Below are 14,301 nucleotides of genomic sequence, written 5' to 3' on the forward strand. Positions count from 1 at the left end.
CAATAAATGTCTTTGCTGTTCTTGAGAAGAAGATTTATGTTGGAACAAGATGTGTTTGTGAAACACTACGCGCCCGGCGGCAACAAAGTTAAAAAAATCTTCTTTTAGCATATTGATCACAGTCAAGGTCACAAGGTCATTGACCATGGTGTCATTCAAAAGAACTTAATCAGTGGAGTATGCGTACTAAATATGAAGTCCCTATCTCCTATGGTTCAAAAGTTGTGGCAAAAAGTGTAAAGAGCTATTTTTAGCATATCCGTCACAGTCAAGGTCACAAGATCATTGACCTTGCCGTGGTTTGAAAGGACTTTATCGGTGGAGTATGCATACCAAATATGAAGTCCCTATCTCCTATGGTTCAAAAGTTATGACAAACAGTGGAAAAAGCTATTTTAAGAATATAGGTCACAGTCAAGGTCACAAAGTCATTGACCACAGTGTCATTTGAAAGAACTTAATTGGTGGAGTATGCATACCAAATATGAAGTCCTTATCTCTGATGGTTCAAAAGTTACGGCAAAAAGTGTAAAAAGCTATTTTTAGCATATAGGTCACAGTCAAGGTCACAAGATCATTGACCTTGATGTCATTTGAAAGGACTCTATTAGTGGAGTATGCATACCAAATATGAAGTCCCTATCTCCTATGGTTCAAAAGTTATGACAAACAGTGGAAAAAGCTATTTTTAGCATATAAGTCTTAGTCAAGGTCACAAGGTCATTGACATTGAAGTCATTTGAAAGGACTTTATTAGTGGAGTATGCTTACCAAATATGAAGTCTCTATCCCTTATTGTTCAAAAGTTATGGCCAAGGTTAAAGTTGACAAACAGACAAACAGATAAACAGACAAACAGACAAACAGACAGGACAAAAACAATATACGCCCGGGATCTATCGATCCGGGCGCTTAAAAAGTACCCTGCATATTTAAATATAAATTGGTTGAAATTAGCCCAGAGGTTCTTAAGAAGTTAATGTGAAAAGTTTGCAGATAAACAGATGGACAACAGAAATCAGTACATTTCAGAAAACAGTATGCTTATAAATAGTTAATCAAGGTGCTTTGGGTAGCAAAATAAAGCTAAACTGGTATATCTAATTCATCCGCAGAGCTTAGTATATTTCAATATGCACAACCTTTTCAACTCTTATAATTATTTTTAGCTCACCTGAGCCGAAGGCTCAAGTGAGCTTTTCTGATCACATTTTGTCCGGCGTCCGTCTGTCTGTCTGTCCGTCTGTCTGTCTGTCTGTCTGTAAACTTTTCACATTTTCGACTTCTTCTCAAGAACCACTGGGCCAATTTCAACCAAACTTGCCACAAAGCATCCTTGGGTAAAGGGGATTCAAGTTTGTTCAAATGAAGGGCCATGCCCTTTTCCAAGGGGAGATAATTATGAATAAGAGAAAAATTAATGGCATTTTTAAAAAATCTTCTTCTCAAGAACCACTGGGCCAGGAAAGATGAAACTCATGTGGAATCATCCTCAGGTAGTGTAGATTCAAGTTTGTTCAAATCATGACCCCCGGGGCTAGGGTGGGGCCAAAATGGCCGACCCAAGTTTTACATAGAAATATGTAGGAAAAATCTTTAAAAATCTTCTTCTCAAGAACCACTGGGCCAGGAAAGATGAAACTCATGTGGAATCATCCTCAGGTAGTGTAGATTCAAGTTTGTTCAAATCATGACCCCAGGGGCTAGGGTTGGGCCAAAATGGCCGACCCAAGTTTTACATAGGAATATACAGGAAAAATCTTTAAAAATCTTCTTCTCAAGAACCACTGGGCCAGGAAAGATGAAACTCATGTGGAATCATCCTCAGGTAGTGTAGATTCAAGTTTGTTCAAATCATGACCCCCAGGGCTAGGGTGGGGCCAAAATGGCTGACCCAAGTTTTACATAGAAATAAGTAGGAAAATTCTTTAAAAATCTTCTTCTCAAGAACCACTGGGCCAGGAAAGATGAAACTCATGTGGAATCATCCTCAGGTAGTGTAGATTCAAATTTGTTCAAATCATGACCCCCGGGGCTAGGGTGGGGCCAAAATGGCCGACCCAAGTTTTACATAGAAATAAGTAGGAAAAATCTTTAAAAATCTTCTTCTCAAGAACCACTGGGCCAGGAAAGATGAAACTCATGTGGAATCATCCTCAGGTAGTGTAGATTCAAGTTTGTTCAAATCATGACCCCCGGGGCTAGGGTGGGGCCAAAATGGCCCACCCAAGTTTTACATAGTAATATATAGGAAAAATCATTAAAAATCTTCTTCTCAAGAACCACTGGGCCAGGAAAGATGAAACTCATGTGGAATCATCCTCAGGTAGTTTAGATTCAAGTTTGTTCAAATCATGACCCCTGGGGCTAGGGTGGGGCCAAAATGGCCGACCCAAGTTTTACATAGAAATATATAGGAAAAATCTTTAAAAATCTTCTTCTCAAGAACCACTGGGCCAGGAAAGATGAAACTCATGTGGAATCATCCTCAGGTAGTGTAGATTCAAGTTTGTTCAAATCATGACCCCCAGGGCTAGGGTTGGGCCAAAATGGCCGACCCAAGTTTTATATAGAAATATATAGGAAAAATCTTTTTAAAAAATCTTCTTCTCAAGAACCACTGGGCCAAGAAATATGAAACTCATGTGGAAGCATCCTCAGCTAGTGTAGATTCAAGTTTGTTCTCATCATGCACGTCTGGGGTTCGTATGTGCCACAATGGCCGACCAAAGTTTTACATAGGAGAGTATATAGGAAAATTCTTTAAAAATCTTCTTCTCAAGAAACACTGGGCCAGGAAAGATGAAACTCATGTGGAAGCATCCTCAGGTAGCTAGTGTAGTGTAACGGGATAGCGCTCAATGGCTATCCCACTTCTGACACCAAAAATTGTAATGCTGTAGTGGTTCTAGAAGACAGGAATTAAATCCCCTTTTAAACACTGAGTCAATAACACTAAACTCGAAATTTAAGTTTCATGAATTTATTGAGTCTGCTTCCAAATACACAATTCTTATTAGCTCACCTGAGCCGAAGGCTCAAGTGAGCTTTTCTGATCACATTTTGTCCGGCGTCCATCTGTCTGTCTGTCTGTCCATCTGTCTGTCCATCTGTCTGTCTGTCTGTCTGTCTGTCTGTCTGTCTAAACTTTTCACATTTTCGACTTCTTCTCAAGAACCACTGGGCCAATTTCAACCAAACTTGCCACAAAGCATCCTTGGGTAAAGGGGATTCAAGTTTGTTCAAATGAAGGGCCATGCCCTTTTCCAAGGGGAGATAATTATGAATTAGAGAAAAATTAATGGCATTTTTAAAAAATCTTCTTCTCAAGAACCACTGGGCCAGGAAAGATGAAACTCATGTGGAATCATCCTCAGGTAGTGTAGATTCAAGTTTGTTCAAATCATGACCCCCGGGGCTAGGGTGGGGCCAAAATGGCCGACCCAAGTTTTACATAGAAATATGTAGGAAAAATCTTTAAAAATCTTCTTCTCAAGAACCACTGGGCCAGGAAAGATGAAACTCATGTGGAATCATCCTCAGGTAGTGTAGATTCAAGTTTGTTCAAATCATGACCCCAGGGGCTAGGGTGGGGCCAAAATGGCCGACCCAAGTTTTACATAGAAATATATAGGAAAAATCTTTAAAAATCTTCTTCTCAAGAACCACGGGGCCAGGAAAGATGAAACTCATGTGGAATCATCCTCAGGTAGTGTAGATTCAAGTTTGTTCAAATCATGACCCCCAGGGCTAGGGTGGGGCCAAAATGGCCGACCCAAATTTTACATAGAAATATATAGGAAAAATCTTTAAAAATCTTCTTCTCAAGAACCACTGGGCCAGGAAAGATGAAACTCATGTGGAATCATCCTCAGGTAGTGTAGATTCAAATTTGTTCAAATCATGACCCCCGGGGCTAGGGTGGGGCCAAAATGGCCGACCCAAGTTTTACATAGAAATAAGTAGGAAAAATCTTTAAAAATCTTCTTCTCAAGAACCACTGGGCCAGGAAAGATGAAACTCATGTGGAATCATCCTCAGGCAGTGTAGATTCAAGTTTGTTCAAATCATGACCCCCGGGGCTAGGGTGGGGCCAAAATGGCCCACCCAAGTTTTACATAGGAATATATAAGAAAAATCTTTAAAAATCTTCTTCTCAAGAACCACTGGGCCAGGAAAGATGAAACTCATGTGGAATCATCCTCAGGTAGTTTAGATTCTAGTTTGTTCAAATCATGACCCTTGGGGCTAGGGTGGGGCCAAAATGGCCGACCCAAGTTTTACATAGAAATAAGTAGGAAAAATCTTTAAAAATCTTCTTCTCAAGAACCACTGGGCCAGGAAAGATGAAACTCATGTGGAATCATCCTCAGGTAGAGTAGATTCAAGTTTGTTCAAATCATAACCCCCGGGGCTAGGGTGGGGCCAAAATGGCCGACCCAAGTTTTACATAGGAATATATTGGAAAAATCTTTAAAAATCTTCTTCTCAAGAACCACTGGGCCAGGAAAGATGAAACTCATGTGGAATCATCCTCAGGTAGTGTAGATTCAAATTTGTTCAAATCATGACCCCCGGGGCTAGGGTGGGGCCAAAATGGCCCACCCAAGTTTTACATAGGAATATGTAGGAAAAATCTTTAAAAATCTTCTTCTCAAGAACCACTGGGCCAGGAAAGATGAAACTCATGTGGAATCATCCTCAGGTAGTGTAGATTCAAGTTTGTTCAAATCATGACCCCAGGGGCTAGGGTGGGGCCAAAATGGCCGACCCAAGTTTTACATAGGAATATATAGGAAAAATCTTTAAAAATCTTCTTCTCAAGAACCACTGGGCCAGGAAAGATGAAACTCATGTGGAATCATCCTCAGGTAGTGTAGATTCAAGTTTGTTCAAATCATGACCCCCAGGGCTAGGGTAGGGCCAAAATGGCTGACCCAAGTTTTACATAGAAATAAGTAGGAAAATTCTTTAAAAATCTTCTTCTCAAGAACCACTGGGCCAGGAAAGATGAAACTCATGTGGAATCATCCTCAGGTAGTGTAGATTTTAGTTTGTTCAAATCATGACCCCTGGGGCTAGGGTGGGGCCAAAATGGCCGACCCAAGTTTTACATAGAAATATATAGGAAAAATCTTTAAAAATCTTCTTCTCAAGAACCACGGGGCCAGGAAAGATGAAACTCATGTGGAATCATCCTCAGGTAGTGTAGATTCAAGTTTGTTCAAATCATGACCCCCAGGGCTAGGGTTGGGCCAAAATGGCCGACCCAAATTTTACATAGAAATATATAGGAAAAATCTTTAAAAATCTTCTTCTCAAGAACCACTGGGCCAGGAAAGATGAAACTCATGTGGAATCATCCTCAGGTAGTGTAGATTCAAATTTGTTCAAATCATGACCCCCGGGGCTAGGGTGGGGCCAAAATGGCCGACCCAAGTTTTACATAGAAATAAGTAGGAAAAATCTTTAAAAATCTTCTTCTCAAGAACCACTGGGCCAGGAAAGATGAAACTCATGTGGAATCATCCTCAGGTAGTGTAGATTCAAATTTGTTCAAATCATGACCCCCGGGGCTAGGGTGGGGCCAAAATGGCCCACCCAAGTTTTACATAGGAATATATAAGAAAAATCTTTAAAAATCTTCTTCTCAAGAACCACTGGGCCAGGAAAGATGAAACTCATGTGGAATCATCCTCAGGCAGTGTAGATTCTAGTTTGTTCAAATCATGACCCCTGGGGCTAGGGTGGGGCCAAAATGGCCGACCCAAGTTTTACATAGAAATATATTGGAAAAATCTTTAAAAATCTTCTTCTCAAGAACCACGGGGCCAGGAAAGATGAAACTCATGTGGAATCATCCTCAGGTAGTGTAGATTCAAGTTTGTTCAAATCATGACCCCCAGGGCTAGGGTTGGGCCAAAATGGCCCACCCAAGTTTTATATAAAAATATAGAGGAAAAATCTTTTTAAAAAATCTTCTTCTCAAGAACCACTGGGCCAGGAAAGATGAAACTCATGTGGAATCATCCTCAGGTAGTGTAGATTCAAATTTGTTCAAATCATGACCCTTGGGGCTAGGGTGGGGCCAAAATGGCCGACCCAAGTTTTACATAGAAATAAGTAGGAAAAATCTTTAAAAATCTTCTTCTCAAGAACCACTGGGCCAGGAAAGATGAAACTCATGTGGAATCATCCTCAGGTAGTGTAGATTCAAGTTTGTTCAAATCATAACCCCCGGGGCTAGGGTGGGGCCAAAATAGCCGACCCAAGTTTTACATAGGAATATATAGGAAAAATCTTTAAAAATCTTCTTCTCAAGAACCACTGGGCCAGGAAAGATGAAACTCATGTGGAATCATCCTCAGGCAGTGTAGATTCAAGTTTGTTCAAATCATGACCCCCGGGGCTAGGGTGGGGCCAAAATGGCCAACCAAAGTTTTACATAGGGATTTATAGGGAAACCTTTTAAAATCATCTTTTCAAGTACTTCAAAGCTATGATCAGTTATATTAATATGGAATCATCTTCAGGTAGTGTAGATTCTAGTTTGTTCAAATCATGAACCCCTGGGGGGTTAAAATTCAAGCCCCCCCCCCCCCTCCCCGTAAACTTTCATTTCTGATCTGATATGTGCTTTTTCCAAGCCAATGTGCTCAGGTGAGCGCTGTGGCCCCTGGGCCTCTTGTTTAAAATTTATATCACCATGTCTCATTCAAGGGAGAACTAGAGATATGACCAGATGTATATCTGTTGAATATAAAATATGTACATGTATTCTGTGTTTTTTTTTTTAGTAATTTGTTTGTTTGTTGTGACAGCAACTGTTATGGCAGCTTTTAGCAAAGGTTGAAGTTTCTCAAATGTAAGTCAAACTCCAAGGTCAAGGTCAAAGGGTCTAAATTGTTGGTATCAAAGGGAAAGTCTTGTCACAAGGAATACACATGTGAAAAAAGGGAGAAATCCCTAGAACTTCCTCACCTGTTCAAAAGTTATTGCCAAGGTTAAAGTTAAATTGGATTCAACTCTAAGGTCTAGGTCAAAAATAATTATACCTGTTGAAAGTTCACAATGATTACACATGTAAGAGCATGAAAGTCCTAGCACCACCTGTTCAAAACTTACGCCAAGTTCAGGGTATTTTTCTTGTAAAATTGGGTCAAAATCCAAGGTCAAGAGATCAAGAGGTCAAAATTGGTGGTACCCATTAAAAGGTTTTGCCAAAAGAAATTTACCTATGAAATATTCAAGCCATGTCTATAGCCCAATCCACTTAAAAAATATGGGCAAGGTTAAAGTTTCCGTGGACAGCCAAAAATACATAAACATAGGAAACAAAATATGTAAAAATAGTCAATTGAAAAAATTTTCTACTATTATGGAGTCCTAAGATCAATTGTCATTTCAGGTACAGGGAGTCAGTGGCTAGGGAGATCAGACCCCCCCCCTGGAATTAGCAGTTATTTAAATAAGACTATATATGTACTGTAGAGAATAAAAATGACTTTGGACATCCTCCCCCTTAGAAAACAGGGACTCCACCATCATTGTTTTTATTATTATTTTTTATTTCCATCTCAGGAAATCTTGGGCTGATTTTTTTGACTGAGGTTTGACACCCCCCCCCCCCCTTTCTGAAAAAAAAGAATTCTGGATCTGCGTCTGTTATATACTGAATGTCCGCAACGGGAGATAACTTGACAATGTGAAATTTGTCGACTGTGGCATGCGATGATCTTTGACCATGTTGACCCTTTTTGAACTTCAACCTAACCATTTGCATTTATTTATTTTTATGCAATCTATACTAAATCTTGTACTTACCAAATGTCATAGGTCGTGACAACGAATTCATGAAATATAATCCATACAATCCAATTAAAACACAAATGATTTTAACTGACCACACTGCATCGTTAGCATACATATGCTAAATAATCTCATTCGACAAACCTTTGCTGATTCCGTTGCCAGTATGAATTGGCCGAGGTGTGCCGAGAGGTGATATCTATAAATATGATAATGGGTGACGCAAACCCAATGTGAATGTAGAAAATAAAACTGTTTAGTACAAAAACAAATTTCAAACTATCATAATAAACTAAACTATGTTTTTTTTTTAAAAAATGTGAGAGTGAGAGAGAGAGAGTGTGTGTGTGTGTGTGGGGGGGGGGGGGGGGGAGATAGGCATTGACAAATTAATCGGGTTGTATTTTCAATGGGTTTTTTTCCCGACCAAATACTAAAATCAGTTTGCACATTTTGATAAATTCATCAAAAACGCTTTGTACTAAAATAATATTTTATGTCGTTGAGAAAGTAAATTTAAAAAGTTCCAAATTATGGGGAAATTATTTATTTGAATCTAATTAAGTAATTTACTTCAATCATTAATTAAATTCTGTTATTTCAGACTGGTTATGAATTAAGTATTTTAAAATACATATGTGAGGTTCAGAGTTGATATGGTCATCTGAAAATTTTATGTTCAATTTGACGAATACATGTACGGTGATAATTATAGAATTATTTTGACTTCTTCCTTGGAAAGTCCAATATGAATGAGTGTATATTTAGAGGCAAACACCATAGTGCGGGTATTACTGTCTCATGACAGCATCTAGTTATATAAAGCATATTAAAGTAATTTGGTGTCAAACAAATGTAACAAAAAAAATATATTAAAAATATACAGAAATAATTTGGCCATGAAGTAGAGTCATTCTTTACAGAAACCCCCATATTTAGCCTTGTCTCACTGGCATGAGCATTTGTTGAAGAGGGAAAAAAAATGTCAAAATTTAACACATGTTTAAAGCAATATGAGCTGCAACATTGATATAGGAATTTTTTGTTGCAAAATTGTAAATTACTTTCAGTGACATAATAAATAATGTTAATAAACTTCTGTTGTTCATATTTGCGATGGAAGAAGTATTTATTAGCTTTGATTTAATTAAAATTACATTATTGTCGTCCTGTACAATTACAATTTCTTATTTAAAACTGCATATTGGATTTTATAAACTATGTCTTTCTTCAGCTTAATTTTAGTCTAATCGATCATAAAGGTTTAAGTAACACACAAATTTATCATAATAACATATTTTAAAGGCAAAATAAAATTTTGAAAAGTACAGCTCATATTGCTTTGAGATTTCTATGTGCAAGACATTTAGCATTGTATTTAAATTAGCAGATGTTTTCGTCTGCCATAAGTACTAAAAAGAATACACAGCCAAATGTAATACGTACACAGTAAATAATATCTGTCATATCCTCCCTTTGCAATCTAAGATAGCTGTTTAAGCATCCTTCAGAGATCTTTGTTATCTGAGCTATCACTTCTAGCGTCCCTGTATTATCATTAAAATATCAGATATCTCTTAAAGCATCACTGTATGATCGTTAATATCTGAGATATCTGATGTATTATGTCTGTCTGATAAAGCAATCAGCAGACATTGAAATCCAAGATATCTGTTGTAGCTTGCAGGGGTGATAAAGAGATTAGCAGATTTCGCCAAGAAGCAAAAGGATTTGCCTTGTTTGTCTTATACACATTTACAGTAAGTACATTCATTTTTGAAGAAAAAGTATTGCAAATTTTATTTGCTGGACCCAGGTTTGGAATGATTTGGAGTGGGGGGGGGGGATATAATAATGTCAGGGTGGACTGAAAATATAATTTTTAGTGATTTTTTTTTTCTTTTATTGCAAACTGTTTAGTCAGCTCTCTAATTTGATTGTGACAACTTAATCTGTGGTCCAGACATTGACAAAACATCATATTTAATTTTGGTGATATTTTAGACCAGCTCAGCTGTCTACGGTGGGTAAGAGGGCCTGTCTCTGGATACAGGACCTGTTGATGGACCTCCGGAATCTGGAGAACGCCCGGGATAACATCAGGTTCAGGGGAGTGAAGGGCACCACAGGAACACAGGCTAGCTTTCTCACGCTGTTTGAAGGAAGACGAGGAAAAGGTTTGTTCTCAGTTGATCTGATTAAAATTGAAAAGAGGTTATCCTTATATTTTCTAGAGTGCTTTAAATCTTACACTCAGACAGACATCTTCTAAGGGAGCAATACCGTATAAGTGGAAATTTTAGCGAGATGCAAATTTAGCATTGTCCTTATAAATAGGTATTTTATTTTTAGCGAAATGTAATTTTAGGGATTTAAAAAAGCTCTCTTTAAGAAGCTATTACAACTAAAGTGCAATTAATTTTTAGCAATATTCAATTTTAGTGATCTTGGCACTCTTGCTAATAATGCCAAAATTAAATCCTTGCTAAAAATTCTGCTAATACGGTAGCTTGTCTATCATAAATTCATCGAGCCAGATTTAAATCCCTATAATTGTTCTCTTCATACGATTTGTTTAGAATGTGTGCAGTTTTTGCCATGACTTGTTTAATTAAATGTTGTAGGTATTGACTGTAACAATATAATGATTGAGTACATGTTTGGAATCTATTCCAGTTAAAGTTTTAGGAGTAGGTCCATTCCCAAGTACCTATAACATGTATAAGCCCTTCCTGCACAAAACTTGCATGGATGATGCATCTAGGGATTGGCACAACCAGACTTGCTTCAAATGCTTGATCTGACCTACATTGCCATGGTCGAAATTTACCAAATACTCGCCTATAAGTCGGTTTTTTGGGAGTTAAACTTTGGTCCAAAACTCTATGTCCGACTTATAGGCGAGATATAAAAAGACTGGTATTAGAGAGGGTCAATCTTTCTAAAATGAACTTCTAAAATACAACCGACTTATAGGCGGACCGACTTATAGGCGAGTATATACAGTAGTGACCATGGCAATGCTTTTGGAGTAGCTATATAATTTTATGACCCGTTATAATTTAAACTGCATGAATGTTGCATCTAAGGATGGACTATTCCAGACTTGTTTCAGATGTAGGAAATGAAAGACATTTTCTTGATCAGTGAACATGTTCAAGTTTTTGAAAACAGGTCAATTCCCAATGAACTATAAGACCTTATCATAAACAGAACTGGCATGAATATTGTTGTCAGAATGCAAACTTTCTATAAAAAAAAATATGATGTGAAATTTGCATTACTACTGATAACATTCGTCAAGGTGAGCTTTAAACTTATGATTATCTATGTTTTTAATTACTGTTCGGGTTGAAAAGCTTGATAGGCTGGTCACAGAGATGGCAGGATTCAAACAGTGAGTAACTATCTGAAGTTTATTTTAATATTTTTATTATTTTTTTTTTTTTGTACTTAAAAAGTAAGAATCTTAATTTATATAGACCCCCCTCCCACACAAAACTCTGTTGTTCTAATCAGCTTTACATTTTAAAAACAAATCCTCTTTTAAAAAAGCATTTATTTTAAAAAAAGCTCTGTTTTGAATAGTAAACATGCCTTTAACATGGTGACCACACAGAAGCTGTAAAAATGTGGGTTACGACATAAGAAGTCTTTCTTGATTTCTCTCTACTTTCTCTTTCATATTTATCAGGTTTGATGTCTTTGTTTATTGCTTATAAAATGAAGTATTTGTTTTAATTGATTCTGTTTCTTCATAGAACGTTTTACACTTTTTTAATGACAAACATATTTACGTGTTTGTGATTATTTTATCTGACATATCTTAACAAATTATGAAATATCTAACTTTTATTAAACCTCCGTAGGACGTATATGGTGTGTGGACAGACGTATTCCCGTAAAGTGGACATCGACAGTCTCAACGTATTGGCCAGTCTGGGGGCCTCTATACACAAGGTGATTCTCTCTATTGTTAATTTTACTGTGATGGTCGTACAAGCCAGTCTAGACGCCTCTATATACAAGGTCATTCTATCTATTTACTGTCAAAGGGTTGTCATTCTTATCTGATCCTTTAAGGTGCTATTTAAATTTGACATTTAAAAATTTAGAAAAAAATGAAACTTTAGGGACTTAATTTTAAGATAACAAATAATTGCATCAACTCAAAGTACCGTATTTCCAGGTTTTTTTCGTGTGTTGGAAATTTTGCAAAAAAAGGTAGATTAGTACAATCTTTATTCTGCGTAAGTTATTTTTTAAAATTGAAGATTTCTTGTTTAAAATTGTCACGTTATAGCTAACATATTTTCTGTGTGTTTTATATTTTGTGAATTAAAAATGATCGCATAAAATGCGAAAAATAGATCATCGTGAAAAAAAAACCGGATATACCGTAGGCTTTACAGATTTTAATTCTTAATAGTTGAATTTTTATGAAATCAAACTAGTTTATAAGGATTGTTAATGGATGGACAGGAAGAAGAGAATAAGAAATAACATATATGGCTTTTGTAGATATGTACAGACATCAGACTATTGGCTAACTTCAAGGAGTTAGAAGAACCATTTGAAAAAGATCAAATTGGTGAATAATTCTACCTTATTAAAATTTAAAGAAAAAAAAAAAGCAGGTCTATAAGATTAACAAGGTTTCTGTATGTTAAAGATCAAGGTGAAGGTCAAGGATAAATCTTTGATTGTGCCATAAATAAAGGTCAGATGTGTCATTCACAACATTGTTGTTGTTTTACAGGCTCCAGCGCCATGCCGTACAAGCGTAATCCAATGAGAAGTGAGCGTTGTTGTGCGTTAGCGCGTCACCTGATCTGTCTGGTACAGGATCCTCTGATGACGGCGTCCGTACAGTGGATGGAACGGACACTAGATGATAGTGCTAACAGGTACAGGCAATTCAGTGATACATATCAAAATAGAGCTGTATGTATTACAAATATTTAAGCATTGAATTCATATTTTTGGATGTCTTTGGTCCATAACACACCTGGCCGTGCCGACAAATTGAATACCGCGCGTTAGCGCGGTATGATAATTTCTCGGCATGGCCAGGTGTGTTATAGGACAAAAGACATCCAAAAATATGAATTCAATGCTTATATTTACATTCTCTTATTTTCCTTTTTCATAATTTCTTATTTCGTTAATCTTAAATGTGAATTTAGTGCCCTTCAAAACTGCCGAGGTTAATAGATGTAAGAGCCGTTTGTGACATCAAATGACGTTAAATGACGTTTCAAAGTTAAATAACGCAAACAAACATTGCGAGGAAAAAAGTGACAATTTAATTCTTAATGCACATTACGTTAATTTTTACGTAAATTTTTCAGGGTTATAGTTTTTCATTAAATTGAAATAAAACTTTTACAGTTTGGTGTTCCTAGAGTATTGGAAATGCATGTAGTTCATACTGTGTATTCTAACGCACGGTGACAAGGTTTCGCGTGTGTTATAGAAATTTGAACGTCGTGGATTTCTAATAGATTTCATAAGAAACAAGATTTGTTTGTGAAACACTATGCGCCCGGCGGCAACAAATTTTTAAAACAACATATATTTAGCATAAAGGTCACAGTGAAGGTCACAAGGTCATTGATCTTGATGTGATTTGAAAGATCTTGATTAGTGAAGTATGCGTACCAAATATGAAGTCTATCTTTTATGGTTCAAAACTTATGATGAATGTTCAAAAAAAGATATTTTTAGCATATAAGACACATCAAGGTCACAATGTCATTGACCATGGTGTCATGTGAAAGGGCTTCATTAGTGGAGTATGCATGCCATATATGAAGTCTCTATCTTTTATGGTTCAAAAGTTATGGTGAATGTTCAAAAAGCTATTTTTAGCATATAAGACACAGTCAATGTCACAAGGTCATTGACCTTGGTGTCATGTGAAAGGGCTTCATTAGTGGGAGTATGCATGCCATATATTAAGTGTCTATCTTTTATGGTTCAAAAGTTATCGTGAATGTTCAAAAAATCTATTTTTATCATATAAGACACAGTCGAGGTCACAAGGTCATTGACCTTGGTGTCATGTGAAAGGGCTTCATTAGTAGAGTATGCATACCAAATATTAAGTGTCTATCTTTTATGGTTCAAAAGTTATGGTGAATATTCAAAAAAGCTATTTTTAGCATATAAGACACAGTCAAGGTCACAAGGTCATTGACCTTGGTGTCTTGTGAAAGGGCTTTATTAGTGAAGTATGCATGCCAAATATTAAGTCTCTATCTTTTATGGTTCAAAAGTTATAGCAAAGGTTAAAGTTTGCAATAAAACCTCTATTTTTAGCATAAAGGTCACAGTCAAGGTCACAAGGTCATTGACCTTGGTGTCATTTTAAAGAGCTTCATTAGTGGAGTAGGCATACCAAATATGAAGTCTTTATCATTCATGCTTCAAAAGTTATGGCGAAGGTTAAAGTTTGCAGACAAAAAGACAAACAGACAGACAGACAGACAG

At 36.8% G+C, this 14,301-nt stretch overlaps 1 protein-coding gene across 1 annotated transcript in view; it reads left to right on the plus strand.

Annotated features, from left to right (window-relative positions):
* Positions 1 to 12,716, plus strand: part of LOC134273254 (adenylosuccinate lyase-like) — a gene marked incomplete at its 3' end in the record, with an annotated part of 25,494 nt that extends 12,778 nt beyond the window's left edge. Inside the window, exons 4-9 of the mRNA XM_062755442.1 lie at positions 9,490 to 9,569; positions 9,814 to 9,975; positions 11,150 to 11,206; positions 11,679 to 11,769; positions 12,331 to 12,400; positions 12,569 to 12,716. Coding sequence (XP_062611426.1) covers positions 9,490 to 9,569; positions 9,814 to 9,975; positions 11,150 to 11,206; positions 11,679 to 11,769; positions 12,331 to 12,400; positions 12,569 to 12,716 — 608 coding nt within the window. The remainder of the gene's footprint in view (positions 1 to 9,489; positions 9,570 to 9,813; positions 9,976 to 11,149; positions 11,207 to 11,678; positions 11,770 to 12,330; positions 12,401 to 12,568) is intronic.
* Between the last annotated feature and the right edge of the window lie 1,585 nt (positions 12,717 to 14,301).

The sequence above is a fragment of the Saccostrea cucullata genome, unplaced genomic scaffold, assembly GCF_032062105.1.
Source record: "Saccostrea cucullata isolate Sc308-1 unplaced genomic scaffold, CSIRO_AGI_Scuc_v1 ctg9511, whole genome shotgun sequence".
Taxonomy (NCBI): domain Eukaryota; kingdom Metazoa; phylum Mollusca; class Bivalvia; order Ostreida; family Ostreidae; genus Saccostrea; species Saccostrea cuccullata.